The sequence below is a fragment of the Malaya genurostris genome, chromosome 3 (assembly GCF_030247185.1).
Source record: "Malaya genurostris strain Urasoe2022 chromosome 3, Malgen_1.1, whole genome shotgun sequence".
NCBI classification, from domain to species: domain Eukaryota; kingdom Metazoa; phylum Arthropoda; class Insecta; order Diptera; family Culicidae; genus Malaya; species Malaya genurostris.
In genome coordinates, this window is record NC_080572.1 from 140,141,371 (window position 1) to 140,160,797 (window position 19,427).

The 19,427-nt window shown below is 41.4% G+C and overlaps 2 protein-coding genes across 14 annotated transcripts in view; both read right to left on the reverse strand.

Annotated features, from left to right (window-relative positions):
* LOC131438020 (dystrophin, isoforms A/C/F/G/H) overlaps positions 1-19,427 on the reverse strand; it is a 1,278,256-nt gene that overhangs the window by 266,189 nt on the left and 992,640 nt on the right. The window lies entirely within an intron of this gene.
* LOC131438021 (uncharacterized) lies at positions 531-7,771 on the reverse strand. 2 transcript variants are annotated; one of them, XM_058607795.1, is made up of 3 exons: positions 7,537-7,771; positions 7,299-7,457; positions 531-7,237 (listed from the first exon to the last, which is right to left on the reverse strand). In XM_058607795.1, exon 3 carries the CDS (start codon positions 7,147-7,149, stop codon positions 1,219-1,221), a length of 5,931 nt encoding a protein of 1,976 aa, XP_058463778.1. In that variant the 5' UTR covers positions 7,150-7,237; positions 7,299-7,457; positions 7,537-7,771; the 3' UTR covers positions 531-1,218. The 2 variants fall into 2 exon arrangements, with proteins under 2 accessions (XP_058463778.1, XP_058463777.1); XM_058607794.1 differs by having other exon boundaries at positions 7,299-7,771.

The window sequence follows — 19,427 nt, forward strand, 5'->3', positions numbered from 1 at the left end:
TTCAATTTAGGACACATTTTCGTCTCAAGGTTTACAGTTCGTCATGTTTCTAAAAATCTACTATTCGATTCGTCTCAAAACATGATCACTATTTCGTACAATTACACTACCATTGAATGCTGGATGGCTTCATAATTAATAATGTTCACTTGCCACTTGTTTAATTAACGATTTAAAACGTAAAAAATTACCCGACAAACAATAAAAGTCTTCAAAAATATGAGATGAAAACTTTTCACTTAGTTCACTTGATTGCGCTTTGTTTTCATCTCATTTGGTTTCGCAAAGTTGCCAAGTTATCTCATCTTGTTACAAAAAATAAATTGTTTTTCTTCTTCAAATTATTATCAAAAAGTATGTTTTTGGTATCCGTGTCATTAGTTTAATTAGATTATTGATATTAATATTTCAATAAAACTGTTTTGGCTTCGAATATTACCAGAAAGAGCGTGTTAAATACTAATGAAATAACCATTGTGGGAAATGAAATGGCTGTGAAGTGTGTGTGTTTCATCGGCTGTGCACAGAGATGCCAGATATTTTCATAGAAAATATGTATTCCGTTGCATAGAAAGTCGATATCTGCTATCTGTTTTCACTAATGAAATGATGTTAACAGATAGTTCTTTATATCTCCGTAAGTCATTGCCCCGCTCACGAGAATATTCAATTTAGGAAATCTGTATGTTCGGAGGCAGTTCGGATATAGGGAGATTCTTTGAAGCGAGCTTTCTTGTGCAGCAGCTCAAAGCTGAAATTATTATTAATTAGATTAGAACAATAGATTGCGAGGAGCTCAGCCAATTACTTACATTAGGTCTTCCCTTATTCAACTATCCGAAACTATAAATCTCCTTCAAACGTAGTAATCGCTTGTATACTACTAATACCTTTTTCAGGTTAGTAATGAATTCAACTTGTGTTCTATTCAAATGTGTTCTAGTTCAATGCACTCAATTATACGGTTAGATCTTCGAAAATGAGAAAAAAAACGATAAGCGTGCGTTAACCGTAGTAACACCTAACCTCACATATATTAAGAATGCTTACCGTTGTAATAACGCATATCAACTGAACAGTATTTCATATACTACCGTATTGGGGCAACGTTATCCGAAACGTTCCATAATTCAATTACAAATGAACTTAATTAAGTAGGATAAGAAAAATTATATTTAGTGCCGTGTGCAGCGTAGTCGCTTTCATCCGGCTTGACTTCTACTTCTCTATTTGACATTTCACTCCTCCATCCGGTATGGCAGGGTGCCCGATTCGTTTGCCTGCAGAAAGAACAGCAGTGTTATCAGAACATCCTCCGCCCCGTGAATCCTGATGAGAGACTTGTGGGCTTTCACAGAATTCACCATCAGAAACCTCCATAACAGCTAATTTAACGACTGGTCGCCTCAAATCTTTACCGCCAGCTGTTCGTACAATCGCTTGACGAATCCTGCCGTCACTTCCGGCAATTACCTCTCGCACTTTGCCGCGTACCCAGGTTCGTCGACTCCCTTCGGTAATGTATACCAGGTCCCCCACTTGAATTGGTTTGGTATCCGTAAACCACTTCGATCGTTTGTTCAGCGAGGGGAAGTACTCCTTCAACCAACGATTCCACACTGCACCTGACAAAAACTGCGATCTTTGATAGCTGCTTCTCAGCGATGCAGCCAAATCAATTGGAAGTAGCATCCGTTCATGGGCACCCGACGAATTTCCGAGAATGAAATGATTTGGTGTAATCGCTTCTCCTTCCGCAGAGTCTTGAGGCATATATGTTAGTGGTCGTGAGTTGATGAAACTTTCTGCCTCAGCCAAAACTGTGAGTAGTATTTCATCGTTTAGTTTACGACCGTCGTCGAGCGCCCTCATTGCTTCTTTAACACTTCTGACCATTCTCTCCCACACGCCACCCATATGTGGAGCTGACGGGGGATTGAACGTCCATCTAGTTCGAGCATCTGTAAACGTATCCGCACACTCGTTGTTTATATCTTTAATCTGCTTGATCAATTCGTTACTCGCGCCAACGAAATTAGTACCGTTGTCCGAGCATATTTCTACTGGCGATCCTCGTCGTCGTATGAATCTTCTCACTGCCATAATGCATGAGTCTGTGGATAGACTGTGCGCCACTTCTAAATGTACGGCACGAACGACTAGACATGTGAAAACCGCTACGTACCGCTTTTCCTTGCGACGCCCGATCGAGACTTCCAGAGGCCCCAAGTAATCTACACCCACGTAACAGAACGGTCGAACAAAGGGTGTCAACCTCTCTATGGGAAGCGGTGCCATCCGGGGATGTTGTGGTTTACATTTCCTAATCTTGCATCGTTGACATTTTTTCATTACTTTGGCTACCGTGGCACGCAAATTGAAGATATGGAATCTTTGGCGAACCTCGTTGACTACCGTCTCGCGGTTCGCGTGCCCGTATCGAGTATGGAAATCTTCAAGGAGTAATAGAGTGATGGGGTGTGATTTTGGCAGTATGACTGGGAATCGAGCATCAAACGTCGCGTAACTTGCCTTGGCTGTCCGACCTTCCATTCTTATGACTCCGAACTGATCGGCGAAAGGAGATAGTATGTATAGTGGACTGGATCTTTCAAGTTTAATCCATTTCTCTGGCGGTTCATCTCGATTATTTATGAGGATTTTGACTTCGTCAGGATAAATATCGTTTTGTGCCGTTTGCCATAATAATTGTTCAGCAGTTAAATACTCATTCTGGCAGAGAGGAACAATTTCGGTTGGGATTGAACATTTTATGAGCGGTCGTAGACTCTTAGTTGCTTTAATCGTCTTAATAGGAAGTTTCTTGGCCTTACGACGGCAATTTGTCACAAAACGACTTACCAGTGCCACAGTTCGTAACAACACCTTCCATTTTGAGAATCGTTCGGCATCTATAATGCGTTCCGGAACCGCAATGCGATGTAGCAGAAGGTGAACCCTTAACTCCTCATTAGTACGCGGAATTTGTTTTTGTTTTGGCCAATTTTCCATTTCTTTATGCAGAAAGGTATTTTTGCCAGTCAGCCATCTTCCATTCGAATCGGGTAAAGTGTCCTTACTCCACTTTGTTAAACAATCTGCTAAATTTTCCTTTGATGGAACGTGTCGCCAACTCGCAGGTTCTGTAAGCGTCAGTATCTCTCCGATTCGGTACGCGACAAACTGTTTGTAATTGCGATGTTGAGAGTGAATCCATGCTAGAACTACCTCTGAATCTGTGTGAATATACTTCTCGCGGATCGGCAGCGTGTGAGTTTCGCACACGGTCTTCATCATTCTCGCTCCTAGAAGCGCCGCCTGGAGCTCCATCCGCGGAATGGATTGGTACTTAAGCGGAGCCACCTTGCTTCGGGCCATGACAAGCGCACATTTTATTTCTCCTTCGACCACAATTCGGAAGTAAGCGGCACATCCGTAGCCCAACTCGCTTGCGTCAGTGAATATGTGTAACTGCAATGATTCATAGGAGCTAGGTCGAGATCCAATAAAATAATACCGCGGGATCTCAATGGTACTGATTCTTGGTAGAATGTTTATCCATTGAAACCACTTATCATACTCGGTGTCGCCAATTTTAACGTCCCAGTCTAAAGCAGTCCGCCAGAGGTCTTGAATTAGCATTCGGCCATGAATTAAAACCGGTGCAAGAAATCCCAACGGATCGAACAAGCTCATCACGATACGCAAAGCAATCCGCTTGGTTGGTCGCCTACCCTCCACTACATACGGAGCCAGCTCGGTATGCCAGTTCGTGGAGAATATGAAGATATCTTTTTCAGGATCCCAAACTATTCCGAGAACTCGTTGTTGTTCCTCTCCATTACTACAGTCGATAGGGAGTGACCGCTGCTCTGGTGTTTCTCCTATTCCTTGCAGAACTGCTACATTGTTGCAAACCCAATTTCGCATATTCATCCCACCTCGAGAATGGATCAGCTTTACCTGTAGGGCCCGTTTCAAGGCTTCTTCTGGGGTATCGGTACTGTCGAAGTAGTCGTCCATATATGTTCTCTCCTTGATTGCCAGGGCTGCTTCAGGGAATTCATGTGCATTTTCGTCGGCATTCAAGTGCATAACGTGCTGCGCCGAGCATGGCGAGCAGGTAGCACCGAACGTTGCTACGTCCATAATATAAATGTCCGGTGGTAGCTGTTCATCAAAACGGAACAGAAATCGTTGAGAATGAGTATCCTCTGGGAGTATCCGAATCTGATGGAACATCTTCTCGATGTCTCCACCAAAGCCAATACGCCTCTCGCGAAACTTGCAAATTACACCCGGCAGCCGAACTAATAGGTCCGGTCCCTTCAACAGTTGGGAATTTAAAGACACTCCATTAACTTTCGCAGCTGCGTCCCACACAAGTCGTCTTTTGTTCGGTTTTCTGGGGTGAGCCACCACGCTAAGTGGCAAATACCACACTCGGTTAGCATCGACTTTACTTATCTCATCTTGTGTCGCTTTGTGGGCATAACCATTGTCGATGTACTCTCTCATTTGTTTGTGCACATCTCGTCGCAATCCGAGGTCTTTTGACAATTTTGATTCGAAATTTCTAAGTCGTTTAGTTGCCATAGGTAAACTGTCTGGGAAGCGTATCTCGTCGGTTTTCCACAGCAGTCCGGTGACGAATCTACCGTTTTGGCGGAATGTTGTTTTATTTAGGATCTCCCTCGCTCTCATAATTTCTGCCGACTCTGGCAACTGTACGGGCGCTATTCCGGCGTCTTCCAGAATAAACTGTTGGCGTACTATTTCGTTCAGTTCTTGATCTACTTCTAGTTTACACAGGTGATGTCCCAAGAATGGTCGCTCATCGAGACGCTTTCCACACGGCCCGTATATTGTCCATCCAAGAACACTCCTTACTGCAATAGGCTCACCCGGCCGACCTACACGGCTCTCAATTGGTGCAATTAAGTCTAAGTTTCGTAAGCCGATGAGAACTTTCGGTTTCGCATTCTGGTATGAAATCATAGAGACGCCCTCTAGATGTCTAAATTGTGAGGAAATTTTATCTACGCGTAGATTCTGAGTAGGAAGACTCAATGTGGAAACAGTACGTGCGGCTGAAAGCTTGTATCGCTCGTGTCCACCTCTGGCTGAAATCATTAAGTCAACTCGTTCTGACGAGCTCTCTTCGCGACTTACATCTGAAGTCCATATTAACTTTAACGGCTCTGAGGTTCCTACGACTCCGAGGCGGCGTGAAATACTAGCATCGATTAAAGTGTGGGAGGACCCCTCATCGAGGAAGGCGAAAGTATCAACACTACGCGACCCGTTAAATAATGTGATTGGCACAACACGGAATAGAACGACTTCTGTTGCAATTCTATGGGTCTTGCAGTCAGCTTTTATTACATTCAATGTCCCATCGTGGTGTAATAATGGATGATGCCGCTCACGGCAGTTTCCCACGTTACACGAGAATCTTGATTTACATGTCCAGTTACCATGGTCGAACAGGCACACTTCACAGAGTCTATTCTCTTCCACCGCTTTCAAACGCGCTTCAAGACTCATTCGTTTGAATTCGTTGCAATTTCGTACACGATGATCTAATTTGGCGCAGATCGGACAAGGTTTTCGGGGTAAGCTGTTCCCCAGCATGGCATGGTCTTCGTTATGGGCGTGAACGTGAGCCTTTTGATGATGCTTTATCCTGTCATAGCATCCAGAGTCATTTTTTGATTGTACTAGAACTGTAACCTCGCTTGCATCTATGACCAATCCATCCATGAAATTTCCAAACTCTTTAAGCGACGGATCATTAAACGCCCGCTTGTATCGCACCCAATCAAGCTTGATTGTGGCCGGCAGTTTCCCTACAAGCTCTTCCAGTAGCGTAGTATTTGCCAGATGACTTTTCAAATTTGCAGCTTCGAGATGGTCGCATAGCTGTTGGACCGTTAAACCGAAGTTAATTAAACTGTCAAGCCTCTCGGGTTTCGGAGCTTCCAAGCGACGTACTTTTGTAAGTAGATGTTTGACGAGAAGCTCTGGTCGTCCATATAGCCGTCGAAGGGTCTCAATTATCGATGATACGGCATGCGGAAACATTAACTTAGTAATCACTGCGTCCCGTGCTGGACCTCTAAGGCATTCTCTCAACCGAATGATGTTTTCGACCGGTGCAAATCCACAGGCCATAGTAGAGTCTAAATAGCTACTATAGAATACCGGCCATTCCTCGGGATCGCCAGAAAACGTTGGCAATTGTTTCGGCCATAGATGCCTAGCGGCAATCTGGTTTCCATTTAACATGCCACTAAGAGCTCCTTTTGACAGATTATTTGGTACTTCGGGTCTAGTAGCATGACCTGATGCTTCCGAATCCCCCCATGGTTCTTCATTTTTCGCGTTTTCATCACTCGTTTGCCCGAAGGCGTCTTGCAAACGTTGCTGCGTTACCCATTTTCGCGTTGCAGATTTCTCGGTGCGTGATGTGTGCTGGGAGAGGACTTCATCTTCCAAAAGTTTTTCCTCTAAACTGAGCTTTTCTTCCAAGAATTTCTCGAGCATTTTTAGTTGCTTCCTAGTCAATGCATTTTCTCTTTCCTCTAGGTCCTTCTCCATTTGCAGACGCTCTTTAGCCTTTTCTAGTTCTTGTCGTTGAAATTCCAGTTTTTGCTCCTCTAATTTCTGTTTTTCCTCCAGTCGACGAAGTGCTTTCTGAGCTACAACTCTAGCGCTGGACGTGTTAGTTCGCATAGAGCTGGCTTCAGTACATGATCGTTTCGAATATTCGAGACGTTCCTTCGGAGTTTTGTTGGTCGGTGACGTATTCCTTGTAGTGAAGCCTTTCAAGGTAGTTCCGACATTCTTTTGTGCTCCCTTTTTTTTGCTATCGCAGGCCTCAATTTCCTTCTTTGATTTGTCGTTGCGCGCCACTGTTGGTGTGGTTATCAGGCCACTGGAAGCAGTTTCTCTTTTGTGTGATTTCTCCGGCAATGAGGTATTTTGTGAGCACGTTTCACAATGCCATGGTCGATTTTCAACTCCAGGCGATACATTCGCGCAATCCAGGTGATACCAACCCAGACAAGAATCACACTGTACCATGTTATCGCAAGAGTTGGGTCGTTCACACCTCTCGCAGTCAAATCCATCTTGTTCCTGTGACATCTTCGACTCTAATCTTTGAGAATGTTCGGAGGCAGTTCGGATATAGGGAGATTCTTTGAAGCGAGCTTTCTTGTGCAGCAGCTCAAAGCTGAAATTATTATTAATTAGATTAGAACAATAGATTGCGAGGAGCTCAGCCAATTACTTACATTAGGTCTTCCCTTATTCAACTATCCGAAACTATAAATCTCCTTCAAACGTAGTAATCGCTTGTATACTACTAATACCTTTTTCAGGTTAGTAATGAATTCAACTTGTGTTCTATTCAAATGTGTTCTAGTTCAATGCACTCAATTATACGGTTAGATCTTCGAAAATGAGAAAAAAAACGATAAGCGTGCGTTAACCGTAGTAACACCTAACCTCACATATATTAAGAATGCTTACCGTTGTAATAACGCATATCAACTGAACAGTATTTCATATACTACCGTATTGGGGCAACGTTATCCGAAACGTTCCATAATTCAATTACAAATGAACTTAATTAAGTAGGATAAGAAAAATTATATTTAGTGCCGTGTGCAGCGTAGTCGCTTTCATCCGGCTTGACTTCTACTTCTCTATTTGACATTTCACTCCTCCATCCGGTATGGCAGGGTGCCCGATTCGTTTGCCTGCAGAAAGAACAGCAGTGTTATCAGAACACTGTATAAAATCTGCACTTTGATTTCAATCAGTATGCGAACGCAAAAATCTATACAAAACAAATAAATCTGTATAAATGGCATCTCTGGCTCTACACTTTGTTTTAGGAAGGGCTAATGAATGAATAGTAACAATTACATTTGGGTTGTTGTTTAAAGTTCACCAAATGAACTTTACAATAAAGTTTTAAATTCAAAGCGAAAGGTAACGGAAACGACCGAAAAATTTTTAAACGTTGAAATGATTTCAAACTGGCTCTAAAAATATCGTGTGCTGTCTCATAACATAGTTAGCATTAGGCCGTTTTTAAGAAGAATTCTGACATTTTGAACCTGAGAGTGTAATAGTGGAATATTTTGTTTTGATTGCTGTCGCCATTGCTAATTTATAGGATGAATAAAGGATCAACGATAAGATGGATAAAAATCCATTGAGATGGAATTAGGAGCAGAGTAGTGAACATTTCATAAGTGTTTTTTGCTTTTTTATGGATATTAGTTAAATTTTCAAGAAATGTGAATCAATTCTCAACGTGGAGCAAGGCGAATGAAGCAGTAATATGAAATAGTTATTGTGATTTTAGTGGCTAAATCGGGGTTTTGAGGCGACGTCCTTACAAATGAGATGATATAGGGAGCCCTTACCCTAATTAATATTTTCTAAACCTTTTTTCTAAATTTTTCCCACAACTAGCTTCTATGCCGTGTTCATTTTAATGGTGTCTTACCACCCTTGCCTCCATAGCTTCAGAAGTCGTCCTTCCGTTCTATTACTGGTCGGTTGTGTAGTGCTCATGCCGCAGCTTCTCTCCCCCACTACTTGAGCTGGTTCTTTCGGTACGTGTTCCTGGTTTTTTCTTTCTAAAAATAAACTCGAATCTGGGTTTTAATATTTTTTCAATAATAACGGTAACCCATAAAGTATTAAAATATTATTAGTTTGTTAGTAGCAGAGTTTTCATATATATGTATTTTTGTAATCCCCCATGAATTCTTTGGTATATAATATTTCAATTATTTGTTGTATCTTACTTTCATTGTGTTTTCGTAACTTTTACATGTCTATATTGTCGTATCTGTATTTTATTGACATTTTGATTTGAGTGCGCAATTTGCACTTGAGAAATCCTTAATTCATTCATATAGTACGCATCTCCTACTTTTTTCATTCCGGGGTCGCGATCCCCTTGTCCACACACACTTAGTACTCATACTAAGTTCATTGCATAGATGCATACATTATATAGAAATTATTTGCTGGCCAGCGTCGTTTTGATAGTCTGTTCGCTTGTGTCTTATCCTTTTCTTGTCGTATCCGTCGTATCTCATCTTTATTTTATTTATTTTTTTTTTGTAGTATTCTTTTAGTGTCCTTTCAGTGTTAGTTTTATGTTATTTATTCATAAACCATCTTATTTCACCATAGAAATTCTCCTTATTTATAACATTGTTTCCGTATTCTATGCCATTATGTTTACCTCCCTTTGTAATGTACTCTTCTTTTTTTTCTAAACGCATTGTAACTTTTCCCAAGTTCATTTTAATTTGTAGCATTATAGCTTCCTCCCAAAAACACATTTTGCTCACATCTATAATCTTCCTCTTCAATTTAACTTGTATGACATGATTCCCATGTGTATAATATATTTGAATTTTCTTGATTGGTTGACTCATCTAGGATCATTAGAATCCCATATTTTCCCATAGTTTATTTCCACTTTGTATTACTTCAACCATATGTTTGAGTTTCTTTGAGTATACTCTCTCTTTTTCCTTCTTCATATGTCTTCCTCACATTATATATCTTCTTTGACAATGAAACCTATTGCTTTATTGCCCCTCTGATGTATCTTTATCATTATCAGTATATAATCATCAGTTTCACCTTATTTTTCTTTCTTCGTTTGGTGTCCATTTGTTTTCATTGTGTTCGTTTCATTGCATAAGTAAAATTTTATTTCTTATTGACCCCCTCTTATTAACCTCTTAACAGTTTTAATATCCTTCTGCTCGAATTTATTTATTATTCTCGTGTTCGAATTGATTCATTTCGACTTTCATTTTACATATTTCGCTGTTATTTATCCCTTCTTGGTGATTTTTCCATACTTTTTCTTACCCATTGTTTTCATTACACTGTGGTTTTAAGTTTTTCTTTGAATTCTTATGTCAACGTATCATTGTATGATGTTTGCTGTTAATTTCTTTTATAACTGTATCCTATTTTATTATATTTCAATTACTCTCAGGATTTCAGTTTCCCTTATATTTTTAATATTATTCCTTTTTATTTAGTTTTCCGATGAAACTTTTAATACAATATGTTTATTTTCGTGTATTACTTTGTAAACATTTTGATTTCTTTTTCTATTCTAATGTTTCTTAGATAATTTCTTAATTATCTCAATATTCTGTGGTAAGATTCAGTTTCTCAATCCGTATACTTTTTCAATCGGTTATTGTGAACCTTATCTAGTCTATTTCCATTTTTCATAGTTGTTGTTTGCTCACTAGGAAGAGCGATTACTTCATACGGTCCTCTCCAAAGTGATTGTAATTTCTGTCCTGCGCCTGTGGGATTGGCACTAAGTCTCCCCACATTGGCTGCCACTCGTTGGAGTTTTTATCATATAATTCTTTGCGCTTGTGTTTAGACGCAATTAGAATCTCCCGGGCTTGGTGGTGAAGTCGTTTAAATGTAGATCGCATTTCATTGACGTAGTCCTCATAGTAGAGACCATCATTATCGTATTTGTAAACGGAGTTTGGGATGTTCGACCGTTTTCCGTATAATAATTCAAACGGTGTATAACCCGTTGAGGAATTTACAGTGGTATTATATTCGAAACTGAAGAATGGGAGTAATTGATCCCATGTTTTCGGTTCGTTACCTACGTATTGTCTTAAATAGGTTTTCAATTCCCTATTCGATCGTTCCACCAAGTTTGCTTGTGGATGATATGTACTAATGTAGTAATTTTCTTAATTTTTAAAATTTTACATACATTTTTCATAAGAGAACTAACAAAATTGGTTCCGTTATCGGTTACCAATTCGGCGGGTGTTCCATATTTACATATATAATTATTCACGAAAGTTTGCGCGACCGTGGCTCTCTTGATTTTCCATCGGTGCTACAATTAAATATCTAGTCAGATCGTCTTGCATCACAAGTCCGTATCTGTTCCCCCATTCTGACTCAGGTAATACCACTATGTCCATATACAATTTCTCGAACGGTTCGGACGATGTCGTGGTAATTCTCATTGGAATTTTGTTCGCTCGACCGATTTTGTTTTTCTGGCTCGAGCTACATTGTTTAACATAATTTTCAATATCCTTCCGCATATTAGTCCAATGGAATAGTGGACTCATTCTTTTCAACATCCGTTTGCTTCCAACATGTCCGCCTAGAGGAGCATCGTGGAATTCTTTCAATGTAGTTTCGCGGTCTTTTTCTGGCACCCACATCCTGTCTTTTTCCGGTGCATATAGGGCGAAAATTTTATCAAATTTCTCGGCAATAAATCTTAACACATTTGCCTCAGGAGTTTTCTGCATGTTTCGAAAAGAGATAATTTGCATGTTCTTTGCATTTTTCAGGTCTTCAGGGCAGTTAGTGAATGCATCTACTAACCCATCTATTAGAATTCGGCTCGGCTAGTTCTTTATATGCGGATCTACTGTTTACTATTACGAAAGTACCATCAAAATCACTTTCGTTAGTTTTTTGTTTTGAAAATTTCAGCAGATCAAATTTGATGTCATTGTTATTTATGCATATGCGGTGATAGTTAATTTATCCCCCTTCAGATAGAATACATCGCTATATGATGCCATAATCTTCTCTATATCCCTAAAATTTTCTCTTTTTAGATGATTCATATTTAGTGATTCTAATACTTTTTCCGTTCGGTCTCGACCGGTTATTTGACAGTATCTTTTATTTTCCGTAAGAATTACATCTTGGTTTGAATCTAAATCAAGGAAACACTTGTCTTCCTCGTCACACTCTCCGCCTATAAAATCTTTTTCTTCTTCATGAGTAATATTAGTCCCACAACGTGGAAGCATGCTATCTGAACGATCGTCGTTTTTATGTACATCATAGTTGTTCTGATACGATGCATTAATGTTATCATTTTTATTCACTTCATATTTATTATGCTTTGCTAAACTACCTCCCAAGACTTCAGCATTGATGATAATTACTTCATTTTTGACACTCATGGCATCAGTTTTAATATGTTTTTCGGTTGTCCTATTTCTACTTGGAGATTTTTTTATTTCAAAATTACTATTTACTTTAGTTGCACTGTTAGAAGACATCTTTAGCTTCTCCCTTTACTTTTCCTGTTACTGGTATATTTGCTACATTATTGTGCTCGTTTGGTACACTTAGGCATATGTACTCGAAATTCCGAGCGACATAAATTGTGTATATCTTTAAAAACTCTGCTCCAATGATTCCAGGAACACAAATCTTTTACTATATAAAATCTAACTCTGTAATGAGTTTTTCCAATCACCAACGTGACTTTTACTGACCCAATAGTCTGTGATTGAGTTCCATCGAAGCCTGCAATGTATAAATTATCTTTATAGTTTATTTTCTCTGATCCTATTTTCGCGACAGTATCCCATCTCATTACGTTATAAAATGCTCCAGTATCGAGCAAATATTTAATTTTTTCGTTAAGCCTCTTTGCTGCAGCAACTTTTACAAATAACTGATTGTTTTTAGCACAATCTATTTTTAACATTTCGTGAGGCGGCATACCTTCTTGCCATTGCCCCGTATATTTTTTTGTCGTTTCTGTACACTGCGTACCCTGTGGACTAAGCTTGGATTGATCATACGCTTGGTATTTTTCCTGTATTTTGACATTGTTCTCTGCCTCATATTTTGCGGCTCTCTTCTCCTGTTTTTGATGAGCTTCATATCAATCTGTTTTTGGTTCAAAGGTTAGAGGTATTTTCCGTAAGCATATCCAACCTTGGTCATTGTGTATGCTAGTCACATACTTATTCATAAATGTCATTCCCAAAATGCCCCCTGGAGTCAAATTCTCCACTACGTCGAACTTCGTTTGGAAAATTCTTCCTGCGATGATGAAGTTTAGTTCTACGGTACCTAATGTTTTTATAACAGTACCTGTTATCCCGGAATATTCTATGATTTCGTTATCATTAATTGTATATGCTCCCATGTACTCTGCATTTCGTCTACTTATCAAGTTGCCAGATGCTCCAGTGTCTACCAGCAACCCCATCTCGTTATTTGGTTCGTTTGCCGATCTCAACAGCATCATAAATTCGTTGTCTTTCGTCTTATGTAATTTGACCCATATCCCTTCTTTACGTTATTTGTACACATCACTCTTCATTGGTTTACTGTTATCGTCATTTTTATTCTCCCCGTATCGATCCCAATTTTGCTTTTTACATGTTTGCTTGGCTAAATTTGCATTCGGAGTTCTTGATGCTCCATATCTCATTTGATCAGGCATATTTCTGGTCCTGATAATATGATCATATCTTCGAAATATTTTTCTATTATCGTAAGTCATGCAATTTACCCATAACTGTACTTCATTATTTTCGTAGTGTTTTTTATCAAGCCCATTATTTTCCTCTCGAATATTACCCTTGTATCTATTAGGTGGTTTTCTATTATCATACCGATTTGTTAAATCGTATTTTTGCTGATACTCATTATTCTCATATTGGTACCCTTCGTGAGTTCTAAACTTTTGATTCCTCACAACAACTCTACAGCCCAGCTCCGTTGCTACTCATACAATGTCTTTTTTTTGTGGCCTTGTGCCATTCGTTTCAATTCGTCGTTGTATAAGCCTGCTAAGCAATGTAGTCTTAGACTGACTTCCATTGGCGGCTGAAAGTCTCTTTAATAAAGAAAACTAACTAACTACTTTTTCTACAATACTAGCAAATTCAAAGGAAAATTTGCTAAGGGCGCTGCACACGTAATATGCTTTCCGGCAGAGACAAACTTTGTTCATATAATAATGTACGCAGACTATATAAAGGCAGTGCAGATCAGATCAGGCACTATACTGTTCTATTACGGTATTACGGTACTGTGGTATTACAGTACTACAGTACTACAGTACTTCGATAGTACATTAAGTTTACTTTATATTCGTCGTGATTGTCGTAGTGGTAATTCGATGCCGTCCAAGTGTTGTCCTAGTTCGTTAAAATATATTAGTCAGTTAAACAAGAATAAACGCGTACCAGTTTATTACATCACATCCGAAGTGTTCCGCGGTGTCCCCATCCGTGCGAAAGCCGTGTCATGGCTTAATGTATTCGAAGTGTCCGCAGTGTCCCAATCTGCATGAAAGCCGTCCCAGGCTTAAGTTGGAAAGCTGTCTCGTGCTTAATACTTCCGTACAATTTAAACACAACGTAGGGTTCAGATGAGCCTCATCATAATCGTGTGGTGAGCGCCATCATAAATTTGGTGCCGTGACCAGGATTCTCCTTGCGAGACGAACAAAGAGTTACCCGAATTCTCCTTGCGAGACGAACAGTCAGTTACCAAGCGTATTTGCCATTTTCATTACCGTTCATAATAAGAAGAAATAAGTGCAATTCCTAAGAAGAAAACGATAATCTATGATCACCACGTGGAAAGGTACGATTGCCTGCCCGAAGCCGCCATTGTTAAAGTTTCAGATCGACCTTCACTGTCATTTACATTCTGTTCGCAATGAAATGGAAGTATTCGTAACAGCGCGCAGCTGTCTTTGTTTCTATTATGTTCACTATTTGATGTGCGGCGAAAACCAGAAAGTACTCAATTCAATGTAAATTTATTCCGCAAACGAAAATGCTGTTTAGAAAATATGTGTGACATGTGCCCAAAATGCCGGTATGGAAACGTTCCCATTGTGTCTTGAAATTCATCATCGAATAATAAAATTGCATGCACTTGTGAAGTTAAATCCCCACAGATTTCCGTTGAATAATGTCACTCTAACTGTGATACCTATCGAATAATGTGCACACCTTCACTCAACCATCATGAAATACGAGCAGAATCCATCTCCGCCGTCTTTTGTCATACGTTATACCCTCACGTAAAGAGCAAAAACAAACTGTCAAGCTGACAATTTTGCAAAATGTCGGTCGAAAGGTTCAGCAGTTTCGGATCGTTCGTGCTTTGTGTCATTCGGGCCTGCTGAAGTGTCCTAATCACCTATATGGTTCTACAATCCATTTTGCGAAATGGAAACGACTCAAATGCGGTGCGTGCCACGTGCTCATCCGATCAAGTACGAACTCCAAAAGCTCGAGTAGGAGATGAGTCGCCAGTCAACAAAGTTTATCATTGTGTTGAAGCATTCTTTATAATTCGGAGAAACAGTTTCCGGCGGTGTTCCTATCCGCTAGCAAGCCGTCCCAGTTTTTAATTTGCAAGCCGTCCCAGGTGTAGGTTAAAAGGATGTACCTCACTGTTAGCTAACAAGCCATCCCAGGTTTTAATTCACCGTCACCGACGTACCTCACTGTTAGTTTGCAAGCCGTTCCAGGGTTAAGGGTGAAAGCTGTCCCAGGCCTCAACCATTACCAGCAATTCATCTTCTTTCGTATCATCGGAACAAAAGTACACAAAAAATTATCGTATGTTAGGAAACAGTTCAGCAAAAGTCGAAGCACTATTCTCGTCAAAGCATCAGCAATGTTTTATTGGAAATCCATAGTCAACTTTCCCGATCGTCAGCATCCACTTCATGCACCAAACAGTTCCGCCAGTTAGAGGATCATTACATCTACATATAATCACCATCACGTCAGAGAAGCAATTTAGCCTCAATCTTCGTCATTGATGCCTCCGATATACTCTCCCACCAGTATGCTGCACAATGCCAACAAAATCAGCGGTTGACAACCACATGCCAGAAGTGGTTTCAAGGTTCCAACGTAGGGTTCAGATGAGCCTCATCATAATCGTGTGGTGAGCGCCATCAGGTGGCTTTCCGGTCTATCGTGATGCCAAGTATTTTTGGTTCACGTCGGAAAGGGATTGCAGTTCCGTCGAGTTTTACGGGATTATGAGCGGACAGGTGATGGGAATTGCAACAATGAGCCGTTGCGCATTTTACCGGAGCTATGGTGAAGCCAATGGACTTCGCCCATTTTCCAATTCTGTTCACTGCGGTTTGGAGTTTTCTCCGAGTTTTCCTTGGTTTTTTCCCGACCACTACCACCACGATATCGTCCGCATACACCAAAATGTATATTCCTTTCGGTAAATTATCAAAGATGGAGTTCATTGCCACGAGGAACAGCGTGACTGCCAGTACGGATCCCTGTGGTACTCCGTTCTCTTCGACAAACGTCGACGATTGTTGTCCACCAACAGCTACTCTAAACTGCCTGTTTTGCAAATAGTTCTGTAGGAAATGGCCCATGTTCCCCGCTATTCCAACTCTTTTAGTTTACTCAGGACACCCTCACGCCATACGGTATTGTAGGCCTTTGCGATATCGAGTATTGTAATATCCGCGTGAAGATCCCCTACGATTGCCTCGTGTAGGATCTGGCGTAGTGAATTCCGCTACCGAAACCCTGACGAAAGGCGAACTGTCGTGAGTCTATCAGTTGGTTGTTTTCGAAAAAGGCGCTGAGACGACGGTTATAGATACGCTCCATCGTCTTCCCAATGCATGGTAGCAGGCTGATGGGTCGAAAGTCTTTAGCTGCTCTTGCACCTTCACACTTTTTGGGTATGGGAATGATAAGGGCTGTTTTCCAGTCGTCTGGGAGTTCGCCGCGTTCCCATATTCTGTTGTAGCATCTAAGTAGTGCTCTCTTTCCTTCCGGGGGTAGATGCCTTATTAGCGGGTAAGTTATACTATCCGCTCCTGCCGACTTTCCGTGAGCGGTGGTCAGTGCGTGTTGAAGTTCAGTACCGTAAAAAGGTACTTTGAACGATTGGCCTGTGTCAGGTGGAAAGATTGTTTTTAAACGTTCCAGTCTTGCTTTTCTGGGTTGGAATGAAGGGTGCAAAGCGGTGTCGACGGACAATGCCGAAAAATGCCTTCCAATTTCTTCAGCAATTATGACGGAGTCGATTGTGGCGATTCCGTTGATGGTTTGTAAGAAACCGGTGGTCCGTCTCTTCTCACTTAGAGCGTTGACCCTTCTCCAGAGTTCGGTTGTGTTGGAATATGGAGAGATCCCCTCCAGGAAGTTGGTCCAGCTAGTTTGTTTTGTACTCAGTATTGCTTTTCTCGCTTCATTACGTCGAGGAACGGAAAGTAGTCTCTTTCTCTTGTCTGAGCGGGTGGTTTGGATGGGTTTTTTTGGAAAGCTCGCAAAGCATTTCGATGAGCTTTGATGGCTGACGTGACTTCTGGACCCCACCAGTACACAGCACGTTTAGTGGGTTTGCTTCCAATTTCCGGTATGCTAGTCTCAGCTGCTGCATGCATGATTTGGTTTAGGTCCCTAGCGGTGTAATCGCGATTCCATTCAATACGTGCCGATACACTTTATTCGTACGCTGTCCAGTCCGCGTGTTCGGTGATCCAGTGAGGTCGTCTGGAGGTGTTTGGAGGCTGCCGATCGAAAGTGATTCGGATTGGTAAGTGGTCGCTATTTGCCTTATCATCGTGAATCATCCAAGCGAGTTTGCTGGCGATGGATGAGGATGCAATGGAGACATCCAGTGCCGATGATTACTTGCCTCGCAGTGTTTTGTTCTGAAGGTTGTATTGGTTTTATGCTTACCGGGGAGGTGCCCGGTTCCTCGGAACCACCTGCCGTCGCGAGTGCATCACTGGGGTGTGGAACTTTCACGAGTGGGGGTGGTTCGAGGAAGGGCTTTCCATTATGTGGAAGTCTGCTGAGTTTTCTAGTCGAATGCGTGTGAAGCTTTACCGTGGCTAGGCGTTCTGTTCTTCCTAGCTCCTTTTCCGGCTCCTGCGGTGTTATGGCTTCATCTTCTGGGTTTGATTGTTACCTGTGAAGATTGGAGCACAAGTTCTGTTCGTTTTTTTAGTGTGTCCGTTACTTACCCGGGGGAAGCCCGAGTCCTCAGAGTCACCTGCTGTTGCGAGTGCATCACTAGGTAGCGGAACGTTCGCATACAGGGGTGACCCGAGGGTGGGCGGTCCATTATGTGGAATTATGGTGTTTTTTGCTACGCTGGTTGGTATTTAATGTCGAGCTATGCTGGTGTTCCAGCTATCTGGGGTGTTTGTTTGTTGGTTTCTCGTTGTTTGAATGCTTTGCATCTGCGAGGCGGAGATCGGGTGGGACGAAGGTGGATTGTCTGTGTGTTTGCGGAAAAAGGTACCAGAAGAAGGTTCGTTGTGTTGTATTGCAATGGTTCTTACCGGGTGGAAACCTGGTTCCCCGGGATCATCAGCCGTCACGGGGGCATCGCTGTAAGGCGGGACATCCGTAATCGGGGGTGATTCCCGGGGGTGAGTTTCGTTTGAGTATTGTGAGCTGTTGTGTGACTATATTCTGTTAGATCAATGTGTTCCTCCGAATCGTCGAAGGACATGGAAGCTGTGTTGAAAACTTCTTGCGATTCTGGGTGCGGACTGTTGTATGTGGGTTGTTCAGTTTCGGACTGTTGGGATTCTGTGAGCCATGGAGGGCAGATTCTTTGAGACGACTGTTGTTGTAGAGATGATTGCAGCCCTTGCTGTGTTCTTCTTTGGTCGTCTGTCTTTCGTCGTTTGTTTATATTTGATTCCTCGTCCTCTATTTTTGGTATTGGGCTTAGTAGCTGCGGCCGTTCTTTGCTCTTGTCTTTTCCGGAAGCGGTGTTTAAAGCTGGTTGTGCTGTCGCTTTTGTTCCCCGGGCATAGGGTTGGTTACCACTGGATGATGCTATCGCGGTTCGAATGGTTGCCAATTCGGCTAGTACAGGGTGATTTTTTAAGAGCTTGAGAACTTTTTTAAACAATAAAACGCATAAAATTTGCAAAATCTCATCGGTTCTTTATTTTAAACGTTAGATTGGTACATGACATTTACTTTTTGAAGATAATTTCATTTAAATGTTGACCGCGGCTGCGTCTTAGGTGGTCCATTCGGAAAGTCCAATTTTGGGCGACTTTTTCGAGCATTTCGGCCGGAATAGCCCGAATTTCTTCGGAAATGTTGTCTTCCAAAGCTGGAATAGTTACTGGCTTATTTCTGTAGACTTTAGACTTGACGTAGCCCCACAAAAAATAGTCTAAAGGCGTCAAATCGCATGATCTTGGTGGCCAACTTACCGGTCCATTTCTTGAGATGAATTGTTCTCCGAGGTTTTCCCTCAAAATGGCCATAGAATCGCGAGCTGTGTGGCATGTAGCGCCATCTTGTTGAAACCACATGTCAACCAAGTTCAGTTCTTCCATTTTTGGCAACAAAAAGTTTGTTAGCATCGAACGATAGCGATCGCCATTCACTGTAACGTTGCGTCCAACAGCATCTTTGAAAAAATACGGTCCAATGATTCCACCAGCGTACAAACCACACCAAACAGTGCATTTTTCGGGATGCATGGGCAGTTCTTGAACGGCTTCTGGTTGCTCTTCACTCCAAATGCGGCAATTTTGCTTATTTACGTAGCCATTCAACCAGAAATGAGCCTCATCG

Bases quoted from the DNA above. Each gene is read 5' to 3' on its own strand.
- LOC131438021 (XM_058607795.1), bottom strand. From the start codon at position 7,149: ATGTCACAGGAACAAGATGGATTTGACTGCGAGAGGTGTGAACGACCC.